The 21035-nt window shown below is 35.3% G+C and overlaps 2 protein-coding genes across 3 annotated transcripts in view; one reads left to right on the forward strand and one right to left on the reverse strand.

Moving 5' to 3' along the window:
* LOC128991856 (protein FAM91A1) overlaps nucleotides 1-7336 on the forward strand; it is a 34617-nt gene extending 27281 nt beyond the window's left edge. The window contains exons 16-18 of one of the 2 annotated variants that reach the window (XM_054415079.1): nucleotides 3846-3992; nucleotides 4731-4800; nucleotides 6050-7336. In XM_054415079.1, coding sequence (XP_054271054.1) covers nucleotides 3846-3992; nucleotides 4731-4800; nucleotides 6050-6157 — 325 coding nt within the window. In that variant the 3' untranslated portion in view covers nucleotides 6158-7336. The remainder of the gene's footprint in view (nucleotides 1-3845; nucleotides 3993-4730; nucleotides 4801-6049) is intronic. The other variant, XM_054415080.1, reaches the window with a different exon arrangement.
* A 5078-nt stretch (nucleotides 7337-12414) lies between these two features.
* Nucleotides 12415-18262, reverse strand: LOC128992111 (protein arginine methyltransferase NDUFAF7, mitochondrial). Its single transcript, XM_054415530.1, has 7 exons — nucleotides 17860-18262; nucleotides 16769-16879; nucleotides 15829-16086; nucleotides 15214-15327; nucleotides 14693-14836; nucleotides 13751-13924; nucleotides 12415-13098 (listed from the first exon to the last, which is right to left on the reverse strand). The coding sequence occupies exons 1-7, from the start codon at nucleotides 18181-18183 to the stop codon at nucleotides 12904-12906; spliced, it is 1320 nt and encodes a 439-aa protein (XP_054271505.1). The 5' UTR covers nucleotides 18184-18262; the 3' UTR covers nucleotides 12415-12903.
* Between the last annotated feature and the right edge of the window lie 2773 nt (nucleotides 18263-21035).

The following is a 21035-nucleotide window of genomic DNA, read 5'->3' on the forward strand; positions in this document are numbered from 1 at the left end:
TAATGCATTTCCCACGAACATAATAGGTTGACAGATTTACAATCGCAGCTATTTACCACCACAATCCATACCATTTGTATTATATTTGTATTACTGTATTTGTGCTATTTATTCTGACCTGTCATTACATTGTTCATTAACTTGTCATTACATTGCTCATTACATTTGCATCTCTCATTAATTTGTTCGTCATATTGTTAGATACATTATTAATTATGCAACGACAATTACCCGAGATATTATTGGTAGGGGATTCCCAATTTTGTAGGTACAGAGATTATTTAAATAAACTTCCTTCGCACATGCAACAATTGAAGGTCAATTCGAATAGCATAACAGTGTCTGGAACTACGACGGCCAACTTGAAGGCAATTTTAAAACAACGTCGCCAACAATTAGCTAGTATGTGTGTTAGGCCAATTGTAGTTTTATTCGCAGCAACGAATGACATTGCGAAGCAAACACCAAGTCAACATTTACACGCACAATATTCATCACTTGTTCGACTTATCATTAAGCTCTGTCACCCGCAATACATTATAACGCTCACCTTACCAATATATCCTAAGTATCTTTATTCACCCTCCCACATGCAGCGATTAGCCGAATTCAATAAATTTCTCGCAACCTTGCAAAGCGAAACCATCTTTATTCTACGATTGTGTTTTCATGAGTCTACAAATGAGTTATTTTTCGAACAGCAATACAGGTATTCACGTCGACTGGACCAACTACATTTGAATAAGAGAGCCTTTGAAATTTTAACACAACAGTTATCAAACATAATAGGGACAAAATAAATATTAGTTAGTAGTAAAATAAAATAAAATGTGTTTTTCTTTTTTTTTGAAACCAAAGCTGGCTGAATAGGAGAATTTTGCAAACTCCAGGATCCTACAAAACACAATCAGCACATATCTCACAAACACGACTTCCTATCGCGCTTGCCTGAGTTACGACATTGTTCAAGCACACGTCGCTGCAATGTCGTTAACTTCTCCAATCTTCTCAATGCTTGTTAGCATTGAACCAAAATAATTTTGTTTTATAGATACCAACCCACAACCCTACCTACCTTAGTTATACACCCAGGCTTTAAGACTGTCTTTAGGCTTAGATTAGAATTTGTCTCTATCAAACAAGGGTCAACCTCTGTAACCTATTGCCACCAGGATTTTTTTTTATATACCGGGATATTAGAAGGTATGTCTACACGTCATCATGCACAATGATATTTTGTTTCAAGTTTCAATAAACAAGTGCTAGCTATAAAAAAAAAAAAAAAAAAAAAAAAAGTGCACATTACCCTCTCACTCCTTGAATATCCACATGAATAAATGGCCGAATAAGTGTGTCGTACTTGACTAATAAGTAATAAGCACCTGCAACTTGCAATTAATAATGGTGCAGACAACTGGATTATGGATTTGGCCGCCCTGGCATTTAAATGTAAACTCATCAATGGATTGTAACGACACACACTTGCATGGTAACTTACCCACAACCCTTACCCTAAACCCTGTTAAAAAAAAAAAAAAAGCTTGCATTTGTTATAGAGTATCAAATTGTTGTCATGTGTATCGTGATGTTGGACATACCTGGTGCACCATAATTAATTTTATTTTTACCATTTTTGTACTTTCATTTTTAAATGCGATGTTATCTAGTATTTGTTTACCCAACTCTGGGTTTTCCACTCAAAAAAAAAAAAAAAAACGAGTGTCGACGTTGCATGGTTGTCTTGGTAGATGTGGCAAAAAGGTCAGAGAACCCAGGGCGTATATTCCTCTGTCTTGTATATTGTTGTTCCGCATTTACTAGGGCGTCTGGGTGTAACCAAACCATTTCCTTTTTACCATTATGCCACAACAGCAAGAGTGAGGAGCTTGAGTAGCTCTTCAATTAGGCATTCTAAGGCAATTTCGGTTACGTTAGGTTAGGTAAGGTCAAGTTTAGTTATGTTTAATACGTTACTTAACCCATTGGCGCCGACTTACGAGCGTTACTCGTACGGCCGCTGCAGGCCCGGCGGCCGACTTACGAGAGCCGCTCGTGTCACCGCTAGGCAGCGCCATTTGTTATTTAGTTATTATTATTTTTCGCCCTTTTTGTTTCTTCTAACTATTATAATGTTTATAAATATCTTGCTTCTTGATTTGCGTAATTACTCATTTATTTTAGCGAATAACAAACAATTTTGTGTTGCCATGGAAACCACATATCACCAAAAATCAGCTGCGGTAAGGTAAACAAACAATTTAAAAAAAAATGTTATTACTTATAAAAGTATACAACTTTTGATTTGTCTATGTAGGGAATCGATTGACCTTTATAATAGTAGTGTTATTTGGTGTCTGGATTAATCTTGGAATTTGTATATCAAGTTTACTTTCAAAATATTGTTTTTTAAATTTTTATTTTTATAATCTTTATACAGTGTGTAAATTAAGTGTGGAAACAAATCTGTATTTTTAAAACCGAAATAGATAGAAATATTCTATTTGTGGCAATAATAGTTAACAAAGATTCCGCAATTTTTCACATGAAAAATATTTTTTTACCCCCCTAACAGGGTAGGTGGTAGGGGGTGACTTATTTTTTTCAAATAGCAACCCCTATGGAGTGACCCCTCATTTTGAAGGGTTTGTCAAAAGAAACACAATGACGCAAATCCGAGGTGAATATCTCACTCCTAGCTAACATGGCGGATATTCCAAAATGGGCTTTTTTTACAAAAATTAAATTTTTCATTACCCACCATTTAGGCTAGGGGTGAAATATCTACCTCGGGTTTGCGTCATTCTTTTTCTTTTAACAAACCCTTCAAAATGAGGGGTCACTCAATAGTGGTTGTTGTTGAAAAAAATAAGTCACTCCCACCCCCTACCCTGTTAAAGGGGTTGAAAAAATATTGTTGATTAAAAAAATTGCGGAACCTATGTCAACAATCAATTCCACAAACAGAATATTTCTATCTATTTCGGTTTTAAAAATACAGATTTCTTTCCATTATTTGTGAAATTGGTGCTTTTCACGTACAATAAATCAAATTTTGGAATATCCGCCATTTGGGCTAGGAGTGAGATATTCACCTCGGATTTGCGTCATTGTGTTTCTTTTGACAAACTCTTCAAAATGAGGGGTCACTCAATAGGGGTTGCTATTTGAAAAAAATAAGTCACCCCCTACCACCTACCCTGTTAGGGGGGTAAAAAAATATTTTTCATGTGAAAAATTGCGGAATCTTTGTTAACTATTATTGCCACAAATAGAATATTTCTATCTATTTCGGTTTTAAAAATACAGATTTGTTTCCATACTTAATTTACACACTGTATATATATTTTTTTTAGTTTAGAACTTTGACTATCCAATTGCCACTTTTCTGTAGACAATTTTACTGTGAACAAAATGGTGAAAGAATTATCAATTTATTTAAGGTTTTCTTTCTATAGCAGTTAGAGTAAAAGTCTACAAATTCGGTAAAATTAATTGCCGCCAGAGGGTGCTGCAGGTAGCGCATTAATTCCTTACCCAATGGGTTAACACCATCTTACGTTAAAGTTTTTTTTTCAATACTTAACCCAACACCTAACTATTGGTTAAGTTAAGTTTCTTTTGAACTTTTGTATCTCAATTTATCAGTCTACTAGAAATAACTGTCAATAAATCAATATCAATCTGTCAGTAAGCTATTCATAACATTATGGTTTTACCTAAAATCTCCTAATAAAAGAGTATAAACTTTTTAACAGAAACTGTGTGTAACCAATATTGACTTCGTCTATGTTAATAAAAACTGTATGAATTGTATTTACCAATGGCTGTTCCTGTTGGATACCCAGAGTGGAAGAGCCTGATCACCGTCAGACTGATGTCGATGTATCAGCTTGGACCATCCTCGACTGTTGTTTCGGAGTGCCTTTGTTTGAAGCTGAAGTTAACCACAGCATATGTGCAACCATTGTTGATAAACTGGCTGGTCAGGAAAGGTTAGTTTTTAACTTTTAATTACTCCCATTTCTATCACAAAAACATTCAACATACTTAGAAACTACTTGACTTATTTTACTGAGATTTGAGTCTCTAAATGCTAGTTCACACTTATCAGCTGTTCTGATAATGTAATTTTTTATTGTTGAAAGGTCTAAAATTGCTGCTTTTAGAATACTTTTAATTACTCCAATTCAACAGCCTAATTTGAAAAGTTACTGGTTTGATCCAAGAGAGGTTGATTCTAGACCCAGACTTCAATGTCATTAGCCTTTTAATTTATGATGCCAACAAAAGGTTGACGTTTTTATCGCAACAAGGCCTGAGTTTGGACTGTTTCTAAAAAAAAGAAAACATTAACAAATAGTAATTTGACACACAAAAAGAAAAAAAAAATATTTATTTGTTAATTGTCATAATCTCTTTTTAACCCATTGTTGTTTTATATTGGGCATGAAAAGTATGCTTTATAGTTAATAAAAATCTATGGAGACCAATTCTCTTAAATTTAAAGAGCATTAGGTGGTTTCAATTCATAAACACATGTTTTTGTTAAAAATTATCTGCCATCAACCAGTTAATTTTCTGGTCTGTCGGATTTCTGTTGTGCTGTGCTTGGAAAAATACACACAGACGTACTCAAGCTAAAGTTAAACTTTTATCAAATTTGTAGTCCAAAATATTTGATTAAATACAACCTACATACCTATTTCATCCTGTACGTTCTGATGTTTCAGCCTGGATTTGCTCTCCGTTTCAAACGAAAGGTTAAGCACCAGATTGAAGCAGTTTATTTCCTACTTCCATGTAAGTTGCAATTCATTCAATTGTTTGATTTATATTTCATTTAGAATTGTTTATAATGTGAGTGTAGTTTTCATGAAATACTTAGGTGTTGTCAAAAGGAAAAATCTCTTAAAAATGAGTAAATTATGTGGGTTTTCCGTAAAATAAGGTTGTCTCTTGTCGCAACCAAACAAGTCATTTCAAATCTGAGACCATAACTGTGTACCTTACTTCATTCTCTACTATTCTAGCTCCTACCCATCTATATGGGACGATTAGTGTTAAGAGGGTACCACCTGCCGGCTGGTTACCGGTATCACGTAAACATGGTCCTACAAAAAGAACCTCGTGGCATTATTAAAGTGTTTATCGAGTTGAAATAATCTGTAAAATATTCACCACAATTCAAACTATGCTCTGGAAAGGGCTAAAACTTCGTAATCGTTTCTTTAAGTATTTACAAAATAATTTTGAAAATTTGTAAATTATTTTTTTTCACATGTGATTTAAGCTTCTAAATAATAGTTAAACATTACTGTAATTTATCCCCATCCATTGCAACCTCTGATATGTTAAGAGCACAAAAAGCACACAATCCTTGGAAACAAATTGGTTTCAGTGTTGAGAGCTTATCGTAGAGGCATGTTTTGTTTAGAAACAAGCATGTTTAGCCGCCATCTTGTATTGACTACGTAGAACCCTCTTAAAAGTTGTTGTGAAAGAAAATATTCTTGTTCTGTGGTTAGGTTTCTGTAGGAAAGAAGTCAAACCCTGGTGGTTACTGTTGTCAGTTGACCTTCATACTCCCTCCTACCCTTGCACACATTTTCCACGTCCAAATACTTGACTCCAAACTTGTCCGTCAACTGGTGGACTTCAATAGTGCTTGACAACTGACGCAAACAAAATCTAATCCCATAACGGAATTTATATTTGGCGGGAGCGTCAATTTTCCACAATGTTTCTATGACCTGACTAATCGTCCCATAGGAAGAAAGACGATTGATTCAGATGGTCTCAGATTAAACAAACTTGCTCTGTTGCAATGGGAGCTGAATGGAGACCTTAATTTACAGACAGCATGCATAGAATCTTGCTCACCTTTACATATTTTTAATATCATTATTTGTGATTGGTTTATTTACCCCTATTGTAAAAATATTTTGTTATTTACAAATGCCAATACATATCTGACAAAGTACCGTTTTGTGCATTCTCCTCATGGAAGATTCTTTACTTCTTCTGATATGACTTTTTGTCTCATTTACAGGATTTAAACAAAACACAGAATGTCTCTAATACACAAGATGATTTGATCTGGCCGAAATCAAACTTGATCTTCTTCAAGGGCAAACTACGAGAATGGGATGGAAAATAGCAAAGCCCGCTGTGTAAATACACTCGCACATGGCTAGCTTAAGCCTATTAGTAAGGTCTTTAACCTGCTACCCTAATCAGTTATTGTGATATGATTATAATAAGATAATACTGTAGTCAATTTTGACATCAAAGGTTTAGTTAGGCTATACAATTTTTTGTAAAATGATTTACTGTAGAGTATTTAGTTTTCAAAAAATGTTGGATGTGCGATATTTGTCATTTAATATAAGTTTGTTGATTTTGTTTTTATAGTTTGCAATAACAGATATTGAAAAGTTTAAATAATCTTGAACGAGATGTGCAAACTGTTTAGATTTTCATTATTTTATAGCTCCAAGCAACAATTGTTAGTCTCGTGACGAGGCATTGGTGTAAAAATGATTTTCCCCTAGTATTTATATTTTAAGAGTAATTTTTTATGAATGACTTTTCTCATTTTTTGCTTATATGAGTATTTTTATAGGTGGTAAAAATAGATATCAAACATTAAAATTAGTTCCCTTTATGTGATTTTCACCAAATATATATTTTACAGTTATAGCTTTAATGGTCATTTTATACAATCATGTTCCTAGCTTTAATCATAATGAAATACATAGACTAAAGACTACATACACCATAAGTGAGTAAACAATTTGTGCAATGTTGAAATTCAAAGATCGTAAAATAGTTTGGTACACATACTTAGATTGTCACTTTATATACAAACCTTGCAATCACAATAATAAAATTATTATTGTGAGTAGTTTATTTGTCATGTAGCATAATGATTGATTACTATACTCCAATAAAAAAAATGTATGCGGTTTTAGGGGAATAAATCTACCCCCTCCACCTTAAAACAAAAGCCCAACAGCTGAGGTTCACCAAAACATCAATCAGCTGCATGATACAATAAGCAAAAAAGTGGTGGGGGAACTTCCCCTCAAACTGCTTAACGGACTAATGGTTTAAATCTGAAAGAAGAAAATGTAATTCAATTTACCTTTTAAAAAAAGATACTTCTTCCTTTTATTAAATCAGCTGATTAAAATAAGCAGCTGTTATAAAACGTAATATTTTTTCTGCTGTTTGAACTGTTTTAAAATTATTTCTAAAATGCTCAAATTATTTTCCACTTAATATTGTGTACTGCCTTTATATTTTTCCTACAGTCACCTAACAATGTACATGTTCTCTCACTGATTTGAGAAAGCAAAGTGGCCAATTCACTCATCAGTGAGACAATGTTAACATTGTCTCACTCTAACTACTTTGTCTCACTCCAGATTTTCAACGTGAAGGCACGAAATAGTGAGCGCGTAACATGCAGGCAACGCCGTATGCGCGCGAAATACGTTGGCAGCACTGGCTGTAAATCAGCTGGTCAGCTGTTGTACTGTTGTATTTGTCACTTCACATTAAATGTTATATTAAAAGTTCACTTCTGTGTAAAAATAGGTTATGTTTCTTCACCAATTTATTTGTTTTATGGTAACTGTAGGAAAAGTATAATGTGCAACTCGAGTTCAAAGTACAATTGCCTCACTCGAGAAACCATTCCTCACTCGCCTACGGCTCGTGAGTAAGGATTTCTCTCGAGTGAGTCAATTGCTCACTTTTCTCACTAGTTGCACAAATAACTATTCCCTTTTGATAAATTGTGTACTCAGTAACATTCCAACATGATTTAAACATCCCAATAACTGTATAAAGCTTTTATTTGTACTTAGTTAAAAGGCTGATCAAACTGTTTTTGTTTTTTTTCATAACAAATTCAGCCTATTGTAAATAAATGTATGTATCATATTGTAAACTACTATTGTATCTAAATGATATTGAATAATATATTTTTTAGAATAGAAAAAATGATTTATCAATTTCATCCTCAAGGGTTCTTTACACGTTATGGCATCATTTTACAGCTAATGTAGGCCAAGTATCCAGAAATAAAATTAGATACCGTAATTTAATTGGTGAATTTATCTTTGGTGCCGTTGTGAACTATTTTTAGCGAATTTCCCATATAGGGAATAAGCTGTTACTGTAGGTTTCATGGTAAGACCTAGACCCGGGACCGATTTACTTTTTAGTTTTGAGATCCCCAGAGGCCAAAAACACCATCCGTTCAAATTCATATATATGTATATACGGAAGGGGGTATTTGTGTTTTAGGGGTGGTTGTTTTTGGGGAGTGAAATTTCCTCCCTTTGCTACCCTTAAGACTGTGGTTGTACCCTTTGGGATGGTAGGGAGAGTAATTGAGTAGTCCATAGAGATATGTATCTGTTTTAATATAAAAAAACCCAAGAAATGTGTGTGAAACCATTACTCTCCCTACCATCCAAAAGGGTACAACTACAGTCTTAAAGTTAGCAAGGGAGGAAGTGTAACCACCCAAAACAAACCAGTGGCGGCTCTAGGACCTAGTCTAGGGGGGGGCAAAATTTTTTAAATTTTTAAAGCCGTTTGGTGACTTTCTGAAGCAATTTTAACGCCTAAAACTGTGTCCAATAATAGTCCAAAAACTCCCATTTCACCTGTTTTTTGTCATGCATGAGCAAATAGACATAAGTAGAGTAAAGTAAAGTATATTTTTTAAATAGTTTTTACCAATTTATTTAATAGATCAGATTTATTATCCTAATATAACTAGGCCTATATTAAATATGAATAGATATTGCAAAACATAACAATTAATCCTCTATTGTGGTTTCTATTTCATAATTCAACTTTTTAAACCTAGTTTTAATTTGTACTGCTCAATTTCGGAATTTTGGGGGAGGGGTTTGACCCTCTAACCCCCCTCCCTGCCTACGGCCTTGTAAAACGGGACTACACTGTATTGAAAATATAACTAACAATTGATAATTTAATAGTAAAATATCCACGGCAATAATGAGTAGATAACCAAACGGTAAGGCCTGACATTGATTGAATTGTATAATTTAAACACCCACGGCAATAACGAATAGAAAACCAAACCATGAGGGTAAGGCTTGACTAATTGTATTTTATATTAAAACATCCACGGCAATATGAGTAGAAAACCATACCATGAGGATAAGGCCTAACTTTAATTGTACTGTTTGAATGTGAAATCCATCCTCCTTTCTTTCTGCCCGGCGAAGTGATCTATTACTTTTTCGTTGAAGTTTAAAGTTGACAACAGCTTTTTTTCGATAGAACACATAGCAAGCGCACTTAGTCTGTCTTGTTTCATGGTACTCCTGGTAAACGTTTTAATTCGTTTCAAAGTAGAGAAACAACGTTCACTTTCCGAAGTAGTCATAGGTATTGTGCTTATGATTTTTAAAAGTTTGATTGACTCTGGAAGCACATCTTTGAGGTTGTTGTCATAGACAAAGTTGAGAAGTCTTAATGACCCTGTGGCCGTTGAAAAATCATCCCTATTGTAAATAACATTTAACTCCTGTTTCAATTCAGTTTTATTTAGGCTAAATAGTTCCGCAGCAGCGTGTAACTCTTTTTCGGGAAACTTGGTTTTAAACTCCCCAAACAAACTTGGCTGAAACAGTTTTGCCGCGGACAAATGATTCACAAACGTAAAACGGTCATCAATTCCCGACGTAATTATGTCACACACTTCCTTTGCGACGACGCGTTTTTGATCGTCGTGTCTTCTCCGCTTTTTGCTCGATTCGGGTTCACTATCTCTCGGTTGATCTAACATGGTCGAGTTTCTTACGCGATCTACCACAGTTTTGAAATCGCCGACAAACTTAAACGCCTTGACGCAATCAATTGTTGTTTGCTGCAGTTGGTTGTACAGAATGTCACTGTGGGGCAGTATTTGATTGAAAAAGTCCAGCCAGAAAATAAAGTCTTCGTCTTTTAGAATACTTCTTAGGCCAACAGCTTTATTTATTGTGGCATAGTCATTGGTGTCATCGTCGAGTATGTAACTTAAACATTCCTCCAACTCTCTTTGATAATTAAAAATTGTGCTTACAATTCTGGATTTAAAATTCCACCGAGTACCTGAGCTTTTTGGAATACGACGTTTTACTATCTCATCGAGAACTGCAGTTCTCTTTGTTGACTGGGAAAAGAATGATGAAAACCCCTCGATATTACTGAAGAATATCTTAACCTGCTTATTTTGTGTAGCACTGCGTTCAATGATTAAGTTTAATTGATGTGCGTAACAGTGGACAAAATTTGCATTCTTATATTTAGATTTTACACGCGCTTGTACTCCCGTGTGTTGGCCACTCATTACGGAAGCCCCATCGTAGCTCTGGGCAATGACTTTATCAGGAGTTTTGTCGAGGTTTAATTGCTCTAATACTTCAAAAATTGTTTCGCTAACTGATTCTGCATCATGGCCTTTTGGTCTAATAAAAGTGATAAATCGCTCGTGAATCGTGCCATTCAGCTCGTACCTAATAACAAATACTAGTTGGGATAAAGTGGCACAGTCTGTTGTTTCGTCGGCTTCAATAGCAACATAGTCGGTTTGTGTCAATTCGTCACGAATCATTTGCAGACAAACGTAATATATTGAGTCCAATAACTCGTTCTGTATGGTTTTAGACAGACCCAAAAACACTCGGTTATTTGTTTGATTTATGTGCTGTTGCAATGTTACATCCAGCTCCGCCATAAGGTTAACCAAACCACGAAATATGCCAGGATTTTTTGAATTTTCGCGTTCATCATGTCCTCGTAATGCTAATTCAAACGCTCCACAAAATTTAATTGCATCAATTAGCTTACTTAGAATGTATCGATTTTTCGAAACATCTTCATTTTGTTTTTGTATTCTTAACCTATATGCATTGTCCAATTGGCATCTAATATCAACTTTACCTAAAACAGCATATTCTATTGACGCATTTATGTGTTTTTCACTTGTTTTGTGTTTTTTTACTTTTTCCAGTAGATGTTTAAGGTCTGAAATGCCGTCTACAGTCCATGCTCTATCTTGAACCCCCATGACCAAACAAGTGTAGCAGAAAAATGAATTTTTAATTGAACAACCACATAGCCAATCTGCATGATTGTACATATGTGGCGAAAATTTCCGTGTGAAGCTATTCTTATTCTTTGAACTGTTTTGAATTTGGTTTATGTTCATGAAAGGTCTAGGAGGTCCTAATTTTTTCAAAGAAATTCTGTGGTCAATATTTTTGATCCCTTCATTGATAATCAGGCTAACTTCGTTAGTGACGTTAGCCGTCGACGACAACGAAATGCCGCCGTCCATTATTATTTAGATTTAGGCCTTCAACCCACGGCAAATTTACCCGTAATAACTTATTAAGACTAATAATAAGTAACTATAACTAAAATTGTCCGAGTCACTTTACCTATGGCTAGTCTACTTAGTTTTCGGGTTGATTAGGTTAGCCTATACTAAAACTACAGACGTAACTTATTGACTCAAAGATACCAACTAACTAACTCAATCAATTAAGTATAACTATTAATAATTTCTACTTAGCTCTTTCAATCTTCAACAAACTACCGCTGCCTTCCTTACGCCTCCATCACTATCACTAAACACTATTGATCACAAAACAACAGGTCGTTTGGCACTAAACTATAACTGAACTGTGGTCATGGACATGGAAAGAAGTGAGGTTAGTTAATGTTTATGGTAGTGACAGTGTGGATGATGGCTCCAGCGCTGCCAACATGGTTCTTCCTATCCTAATCGTGTGTGATGCAGAATTATCCAGTTTAGGGTGGCTGCCCTGATTTATGGATGCGCGCGCAGCTTTGGACTCTGCCCCAGAGTCCCTATTGTAAAGCATTGGAATGACGTCACGGCACCCTCAGCGCTGTTAGGTGTTTCTACCATAAGACTACATGCATTGAGTTTGGGACGGAGGTTGCCGCCGTCCGCAATCCACATTATGAAAGCGACTATCGCAAAACAGTCATTACTGGATTCAAAATTTAAAACTATTTCATTTCATATTATTATCATATTGATTAAGTAGTCGTAAGTAATTGTAATTTAATTTTAATTACGACATATTATTTTTTTATTACATAAATAAAAAAAATACTGATTTCTGTATTGTTGGGAGGGCGGCGTCCGAGAGTCCTTATGGGCTAGCCGCTACTGAAACAAACCATAAAACACAAAAACTACTCCTAAAACTGCCCCTTCAAACCGCCCCTAGACAACACGCAAAAACTACCCCTGCTCAATCCCCGGGACTTCTACAAACAACCTATCACAGTAGTCAGATTAAGTTTAGGTAAAGAAAAATCAGTTGAAATACAAGTTTAAACAATTTAATATCACTTTCGACTTTGTAACAAAATATAAACTCAGGTGTATGTATCACATAAAGAGTCCCACATCAAATACCTAACAGCGTAAGGCAAGTGCTGCAACGTCCATTGTAGATTTTTGGGCTGTTTCAGCCAAGTCAAAATTGAATTTTTTTCTATTTTGCAAAAATTGAAAGGGTTAATAGTCAAAAGTGGCAACACTGAATCTATTTTTATAAAACACTACTTTCATGCCAACTTAACTAATTAACAAGACAATTGTATATTTCAATACAATTTCCTATAATAGATTCTGTTACTTAAACTGACTTGGGCATTGTGCAGCTCATATAAGAAACAGAACCAAATACAGCAGAACAAAAATATCCCCCTGAAGCTATTTTTAGGGAACAGCTTTGTAAATTGTATCATTGGCATTTTTACCTTTGGAAATTATCTTCTAGGACCCTATGCAACAAATTCACTCAGGTACAGTGACTAATCTTAGGTAAAAGATTATTCAAGGAGAGAAAGCTTCTCGGGCGGTATAAACCCAGGAGGCGGGAGTTTTAGAAGAAAGTTCTTGAGCACAAGTGGGTAAAGTGCAAAAAACTTAAAACAGTTTCCCATTTTGTCTTCATCAGTTATCATTGAAAATCCACTCTTGAGCTCGGCCTTCTTTTCTTCATCTTTACAACTTTTTAACAGCACCTGTGAACAGGACGAGTCTACTCAAAACAGATTTCAACAGATTAAATTAAACGTCAAAACATTAATACAGTATCACTTGTAGCTTTCAGTCTAGCTCAAAATTGTGATTATGGTATAGGTTACTGTTAAAGCCTCTTGTTTACAATCTAACTGGTTAAACATGCAACCGAAGAAACAGCTTTATTACAATCCACTATAATAAACTGGGTATTTGAAAATGGACTCTAGGAATAAATTAAGCTTGAGGGGGCCTTAAACGATATCAACTTTTTAGTTATCCCTCGGAGATGCGCCCATTATAAGCTTTAAAATGACACCTCAATCTTGAAAATTGGTTAAGTAGCACAGCTGAAAAGAGTAGGTAACAGTGAAAACCAATATTTTAAGTATACACTGGTTTGAACAAAGCAAAAAAATGCTGAAAACTATTCTTGACAAGTGCTGCAACCAGAGAGCTAATCTGAGAACTACTATGCTAGAGTGTTTGGTACGGTATTGTTTGTGTGGTAAGGTGAGAAGGCCAACATTCAGGAGGTGGAACGAAGTACAGCAGTCCTTCCTAAGCAGGCGATAGCGAAATACACAAGATTGGCAAAAGGAAACCATGTTATATTGTTGAGACCAAGGCAATTACTGTGAGTACTGAACCAACCTCAAGGCGTTTCTCGATGTGTATCTGTAACAAGAAGTCCCTCTGAGTGACAGGTCCCAGGGTGAACAGCTGATCCGAGACTTTCTCCTTGAGGAAGCCAAAGTCAACATCAGCTGTAAGGTCTGCAGTGCCAGGCTCTTCCAGTGCGTCATGCAGCTTGTGTTGTCTAAAAGCCTGTGAAATATAAATTGGTGAAATTATTTGTTTATTTCTAATAACACAAGTAATGTTCTTTTTAATTTACTGCCTAAGTGGAAAACCCCAGGAAATAAGGCAATGCAAAACAATCAGCAACTATACCAATATATCTTGAAGTGGCCAAGGCTAAAAAAAAAAGATAATATTTGAATTGTCTGGTCAAATAAGAAGCAAATCAACACATTCAAAGAACAGAACATTCCAAGACCAACAATCACTTTTGGGACTAAGACTTTTTAGACACCAGACATAAACTCAACATTTTAGGTTGCAATCTCACCAAAGATAAAGATGTATATTTGTAATCTTCAAGCACGTGTAGATGTAGTAGGCTACCTTATTTTTCTTTTACGTCGACTCTAGAGGCATTTTTACAGGAGAGGCAATGTACAGAGCAGTCAAATAACGTCTTTAGGGAAAAATGGCTTTTAGGGTCCAAACCCATATGTGTTGTGGATGTGGCGAGAATCGAACCCAACCCTCCTGCACCAAAGACTGGGACGCTAATCACTAGGCTAGCAACACACCCACCTTTTTACTGGATGCTGGAAAACTGCAACGTTGCCATAATTGTTGGCAATTATATACAGCTCGAAGACTCAGTCCAAACCAGAAGAAGATTATAGGTGTTAGAGTGACATTGGTAGTCTACATTCTGTAGAGACTAAAAAAACTGTTTAGTCTTATTTATAAGATATGAGAATAGGTGTTTGTGTGAATTTTGATAAACAATTAGAGACTTACTCTGAATGTGTCTGTTTTCTCCCCCGAGTGTCCGTAGTCGATGATGAGACCAATACCTCCGTCCTCCCTCATCCTAGTAGCCAAATGTTGCGCTATGACTCCAGCTTGAGGACAAACCTCAACATGTTCTCGAGTCTCTTCTTTCTGGGACGATGATATGGATATTAAACCATTTGACATGAGAAAAATTATTTTTGATTTACTTTTAGGTGTTTTGAAAATGAATTCATTTTGAAAATGAACACTCCTTTGTTTTTGATTAGAGTAATATTATTCGATATGCTGCACTGATTGTGTCCTGATTCTACTTCAAAACCAAGCATTGAGTGAAGTTGAGCTTTAAATTCAACTTGACTACCGGTAGGCCAATGCACCTAATCAAGTTTGTCAACTAATGCTGTTTAAGAGTGGGGTTTCAAAAATCAAGCCTAAATTTATCTTAAATCTTTGTTAATGTGGATTGTATGCATCTTGTGGTTAAAACTAAAACTCTTGATGTACAAGGAAAAATAATAAATTACCTTTACAAACATCGTAGATGCGGGGGTTGGCATCCGTGATATTACATAACGCAATTTATTTTCATCAGTTGGGTCGAAGTCAACGAGAACCTCTCTCCATCCATCCTTTGTTTTCTGCAACAAAACTGTTTCTTTTTTGTCTTTGGTTTATGTTTCATAAGGGGTAGGGCAGTATTTTGGTTCATAAAATTAGGCCTCCATAAGGATATAAACAACAGCTTAGCTCAAAACCATTAAATCGGAAGGTAGATTCTAAAGCCAGTTGTCAATTGTTCATGGTCTATTTTTGATGTTTTCAAAAATATGCAAGTTAGATAATGGTACCGGTAGTACTGTTCCCTACATAAAAATGTTATTGGTATGTAACTCAAATGCAGAAAATTACTATTTAATTATAGTATGGTGTTCCAATTAAACCCATAAGCCTACTTTCTTATTCTCCTCACAATTTTTTGGTGTAGGCAGCATAAGCCTTTATAAAGATGAAAACCATTGGATAAGAACATTTTTTGAACCAAGTGTCTCTTGCCATCATTTAAATATTACCCAACCAATTTAAAGGTCTTGGTCTTTGGTTTAAACACAAAATCAAATTTTCTTCTTTCTTTTACTCACCTGAAATTTGTGGATAGGCAGTGCGTCGAAAAACTCATGTGCAACAATACAGGAAAACTGATGAGGAACGTCTTCCGCTGATTTGTACCAGTGGACAGGTATCCCGAAGTTGGACATGCCTGTCTTGTAACACGGACTTTTATCATCCAAATCTTTGGTCCCCTCACACAGTGCCTTGGACTGCAGTGTACTAAGCTCAGAGCTAATCTCAACCAAATGACATGACACCTGGTCTGTCATTCTTAATTTAGAGAATACCTGGAAAAAAATACTGCTATCACCATTGTGCTTTTAGCAAAAACAAATTCAAACCTACTATCACTTACTAAAATAATTTAAAAAATACTTTGGGCACTGCTGATCCGGTGGTGAGAGTGTGGGATGACTGTTATGCAGGCCAGGAGCAGATCCCAACCAATCACTATCAGTGGCTTTCTAATTTAAAGCCGAGTAAAAAATTGAGTTTTTAGGCGCATATCTCTGTAAGAAAACCTATTTCCAAGAAATCTATTAATTTTTTAGCAAACGCTTCATTCCATTACAATTAATAATTCATTTAGGCATATAAAAGTGCATTTATTTAGGCATTTAGTGATGGAAATCAAGAATTTATTGCTCTAAGAACACATTTTACAGTTACCGGTAAGTAAATTGGTCTATGAACATATTTTATAATTAAGTAAATAAGAAATGACCTTGTCAAGATTACCTTGCTACGCAATAAGTATCTTTCAAAAATAGCATACTTTCATTTTGTAATATGGTACTGTTTGGAGCCAAAAAACCCAATCTTGTCAAAATTCTATTGAGTATAGGCTAATAGTTTTAAAAATAGCAGTTGCAATAATAAATGTACTACAGTAGATATAATTTACTTTGAAATAGGCAAACATAATAGGCCTAAGCATTTATGGACAAATCTTAACATTAATAAACTTACCCTTAATATATCTGAGATCATAGTTCCTCGGCCAGGTCCAAGTTCTATAATTTGTAAAGGCTTAGGGCGACCCAGTCTTGCCCATTCATTGATGAACCATATTGCAATCATCTAGAAAATAAAAAATAAGTTATCTCCTTGGTAAAAAAAATTGATCAAATAAAATACCGAACTGTTATTATAGCCTAACTGGAAATTACCCAATACATTGTGCATTATGGATTGGTATCGTAACACTGTATTTGGCTGTACTAGACATGAAGAAAATATAGACACAAACCAAATCAGCATTACAAGAAAATTTTAACTGAAAGCTCTTTTAAAGATTTTTCAGACTCTGAAATTGTTGTTGCATGGTGTGTCGTTTCACCGAGTGTCTCATCTAGTATAGCAGCTTCCATTTAAAAGCACAGAAAGAATTCACTAAAAATTTTCCTTTCCCTACTAGTGTAGCCCAAGCTTATTTTAGCATAAACATCCTCGTTCAAGTTTATTTTGTCTTATGTTAGCCTGATTTTAAAGTCAAGGCTTTAACCAAACCTCAGAAAAAAAAACTTCTACTGTAGGTACTGATTCTAGTCGCACTTAATGCCTGGAAAGAATGCAATTTAAGACATTGCTAAATTATCCTTATTGCCTGGTTCAGGTATCTGAACTGCGCAGCCCGTGGTCCTCATGTGGCCCTCGGAATAAATTAAAACAAAATGTTATATTAAGTTAAGTTGTGAAAAATATTTTATGAAAAAATTACAAAATCCTAAAAAATGTGCTTCTTGTAGAGCTTTAGGCTTTTAAGTATTTTTGATTATTTTTCCGGGGTAGGGCCCTGGACACCCCTATTCACCAACCCCCCCCCCCCCCAAAGCGATCACGAGTCACCACTGCTTGCGGCCCTGAGAAAAATGTTGTGTACAAGTGTAAACCAATTGGCTCTTTGAGAAATCCTAGTGAGTAAGTTATCCCTGGCCTAGCCGATTGCAAAATTGTTGACGTTGAAAGTTTTTTAGAAACGTTTTAAATTTACTGACTATGTTGCAGAAAATAGGGTAAGTTGGATAGGCTAATTTACTAATTATAAAACCATAACTTACCTCACCAAACAACTGACTAATTTCAGGAGAAGTTGTGAAGTCACCCTGTTTTCCGAATACATCTCTGTTCATATAGTATCCATGTGAAGGGTTTGTGAGAACAATTTTCATATAATCAGCAACTGTTACTGGACCTGATGTTTTTATTTTACTTTTCAAAATACTCAAAATATTGCTAGAACCAGAAACTGAAGATTCCTTAGTTTGGAAACTACATAACCTAGATAACAAAAACTGATTCAATTGTGTTTTATGTATTCCTTCAGTTTTGTAGAAAACATAAGTTACCGTGGTAAATGAAAATAATCTATAAGACCGACTCATCTCCACCCTTTCCTGTATTACTTCATAAATAATAATAAATTAGTTAAAATCTTGAAAATAATAAAACTAATTCTGCTCCTTTCTTTGTTGACATTAGAGCTAGTTTAAACTGAACTAGTGAACTAGCAGAAAGCAGAAGCAGACGGAGAAGACGACGCTACGCTGAAGCTGCGATGTAGACAGTAGAAAGAATTAAATGGGATAGGAAGTAAGTGCGAGACGTTGAATATATGTTCGACAAAGGTATTGTAATTTGGTTACACTACGTACTTAAACATTGATACACTTATGATATAAAGCCTACTGATAAAATTCTATGGCACTCAGCACCAAGTCGTTTTTAAAAATACAATTCTAATGCCTGTTTATAAATTATTAAATGCAAGACCCTTATTGGGGAGGGGATGCGGAATACTATCCCCAAACTACCCTCCCAGGTGAAACGTGACGTCACAAAATCTGCTAACTAACCAATATGGAAGCCGTGTCCACGACTGGAATACTACCCCCCCCCCCCCTAGAAAAACTATGTAATTTTAATTTTAATTCGAGTAATTCCGTTGAATAATAGAAAATGCATGTGGTGAGTATAAGACATTTTCGATTTTCGAAATGTTACAGCAAGTTTGTTTGGTTAGGTTAGGTTAGATTAGAACTGTTTGACAACTAAATTTGAGTGTCCGTGACTGGAAAACTGCCCCCCCCCGGTCTCTGACGTCAATATGACGTAGGAACCTGCTTGGGGGGTAGTTTTCCGGGGGGCAGTCTTCCGGCGACCCAGTTTATTGTATTAAATAGACTTATAATTTACTATGGATACTACAGGTAGAATTTACGTTTACACCATATGTAAAATCTAAACCCTATTTTATATGCATTTCACCACAGTTTAAAAACTCTGGTAGGCCTACTGTACTGTACTAGAAACTGGCTCACCCCTTGCTCAAAGGGGGGTCCGGGGAAAAATCTTAAAATTATGTGCTTGAATGAGCGACCTTAGATTTAAATATTTTTTTAATTAAATTTGAAATTAAAGCTATTTTGAGACCTTCAAAATTAAATTGACCTAGCCTAAAGTGTACAAGCTTTCCAGTTTATTTAAAGAAATAAAAAATAACATGCAATGCAGTTTTTGCATTATTGAGACTTGTGCAATTTCAACACATGTTTTTTACATCGAAGGAATTCAGCAAAAATACAACACATTTCCTAGCCATTACTGATTTGCAAAAATAATCTTTCAACTGGTGCCGATGTGCATGAAAAAGAGAAAATGTATTCCAAATTCAGACCAAAAATTGAAACCAGAACTTATTTTTTCGAAGTGTTTGAGAACTTGCACCCAACACGGCTGAATTAACTGCCCAGTATGCAGCAGTTAACCTACATAAAGTTGTCTGTCGTCGTCACTCACGGCCACCGTGACCAGGTAGATTTGGCCTACAGAATTTCTCAGTGTTCTCATATTGGTTTTTGCTCTTTGCTGTTGTTAAATATGATATCAGGTCTTTTTTATTATTAAGAAAATATGAATACTATTTAAATATTGGAAGTTTTAAAATTGGCTATCGGTAATGTAATACTGTAACTGAATTACATTACTGTAATTGCAAATTCCTAACGTTTATCTCAGATATATTAACATTCAACTACCTTTCAAACTTTGCCTCAATATAAGCTTCTTTATATCATTATCTTGAAACTCTTCTTTATCCAATAGTCATTGTTTTCAAGTTTTCAATACTCTAGTTAAATGATAACAGTAAATGCGGAAGAATTAAATTGTTTAGAAGAAAAATGCGGGACTGAATGCGCCCATCGTCTGCCGATCTGTTCTACTTCTCACAACGTTCAAAAAATAGTTAGACTCGAACGATTCCAAGTTTTAGGTTAGAGCCTGTATTCATTCCTACAGTTAGCCACAAGTGTGTCATATTTCCTATAGACTACAATGAATGTTGTTGAACGATTTTCAATGAAAATTATTAAAGTTCCCCTTTTATAATAATTTATAATCTGTAAAAAAAAGATTTTGGGGGGCCACGACCCCCATGACCACCCCCTGGGATCGCCCTTGAGTGCTACACAAGAAGTAGAAATTCAACTCTGAATACACTTTCAGAAAGTTTATGTGTTTTTACGCTGATGACGTTTGAGTACACTGATGTATATTAAACACAAGAAAATGGGGTTCTCTATGGGTGAATTTTAAAATTGTTTGACGAAAAATAATATCTTCTCCCTGAGTTTACTGTGTTAGTTGATGAGACATAAAATGTTGTTTTTCAATACGTTGTCACATCAGTCTGGCTCCATTTAAAATTGATTTATTTGACAATAATCAGCCATTTTATCATACTGTGTCGGCCGCCCAATTCGGCAATATTTTAATTCTAAACATGCTACAAATTGCTACAGCTTTTAATGGGAATGGAATGACTAGTTCTATCCATGGTCAACGGTCCTCAAACAAATGGACCAGCGATATTCAACAGATAAATAGATTCGTAGTTAACATAGATTCAAAGTCTGTTGAATAGCAATAGTTATTTGTGTAACTAGTTGTGAAAGTGGCACTTTGCTGCACACGAGAGCAACGTTTACGCACGAGCCGGAGGCGAGTGTGGAATGATCTCGAGTGCAGCAAAGGCCTTTTTCACTCGTGTTACACATTATATTTTTCCTACAGTCACTATAAAGCATATAAATAATTAGTCTTTCAAACACTATGCAACGCGTTTTTAGGTTCAGCTGGCAACACAAATGGTGTCCTAGAGAAAGTAGTACCCGTGGTCCATATCACTCCGCTATTTTTCCTTAGCAAGAAATGTGCTCCGCGTTTTGAGAATATA

The sequence above is a fragment of the Macrosteles quadrilineatus genome, unplaced genomic scaffold, assembly GCF_028750875.1.
Source record: "Macrosteles quadrilineatus isolate MER2022 unplaced genomic scaffold, UCM_ALF_1.0 Scaffold_4__1_contigs__length_99947679, whole genome shotgun sequence".
NCBI classification, from domain to species: Eukaryota; Metazoa; Arthropoda; class Insecta; order Hemiptera; family Cicadellidae; genus Macrosteles; species Macrosteles quadrilineatus.

Coding starts and splice junctions, on each gene's coding strand:
- LOC128992111 (XM_054415530.1), bottom strand. CDS start 18,183: ATGAGTCGGTCTTATAGATTATTTTCATTTACCACGGTAACTTATGTT. Junction 15,328..15,828: donor TGCCTATCCACAAATTTCAG/GTGAGTAAAAGA, acceptor GTTTTGTTGCAG/AAAACAAAGGATGGATGGAG. Junction 13,099..13,750: donor ACATCGAGAAACGCCTTGAG/GTTGGTTCAGTA, acceptor TCCTGTTCACAG/GTGCTGTTAAAAAGTTGTAA.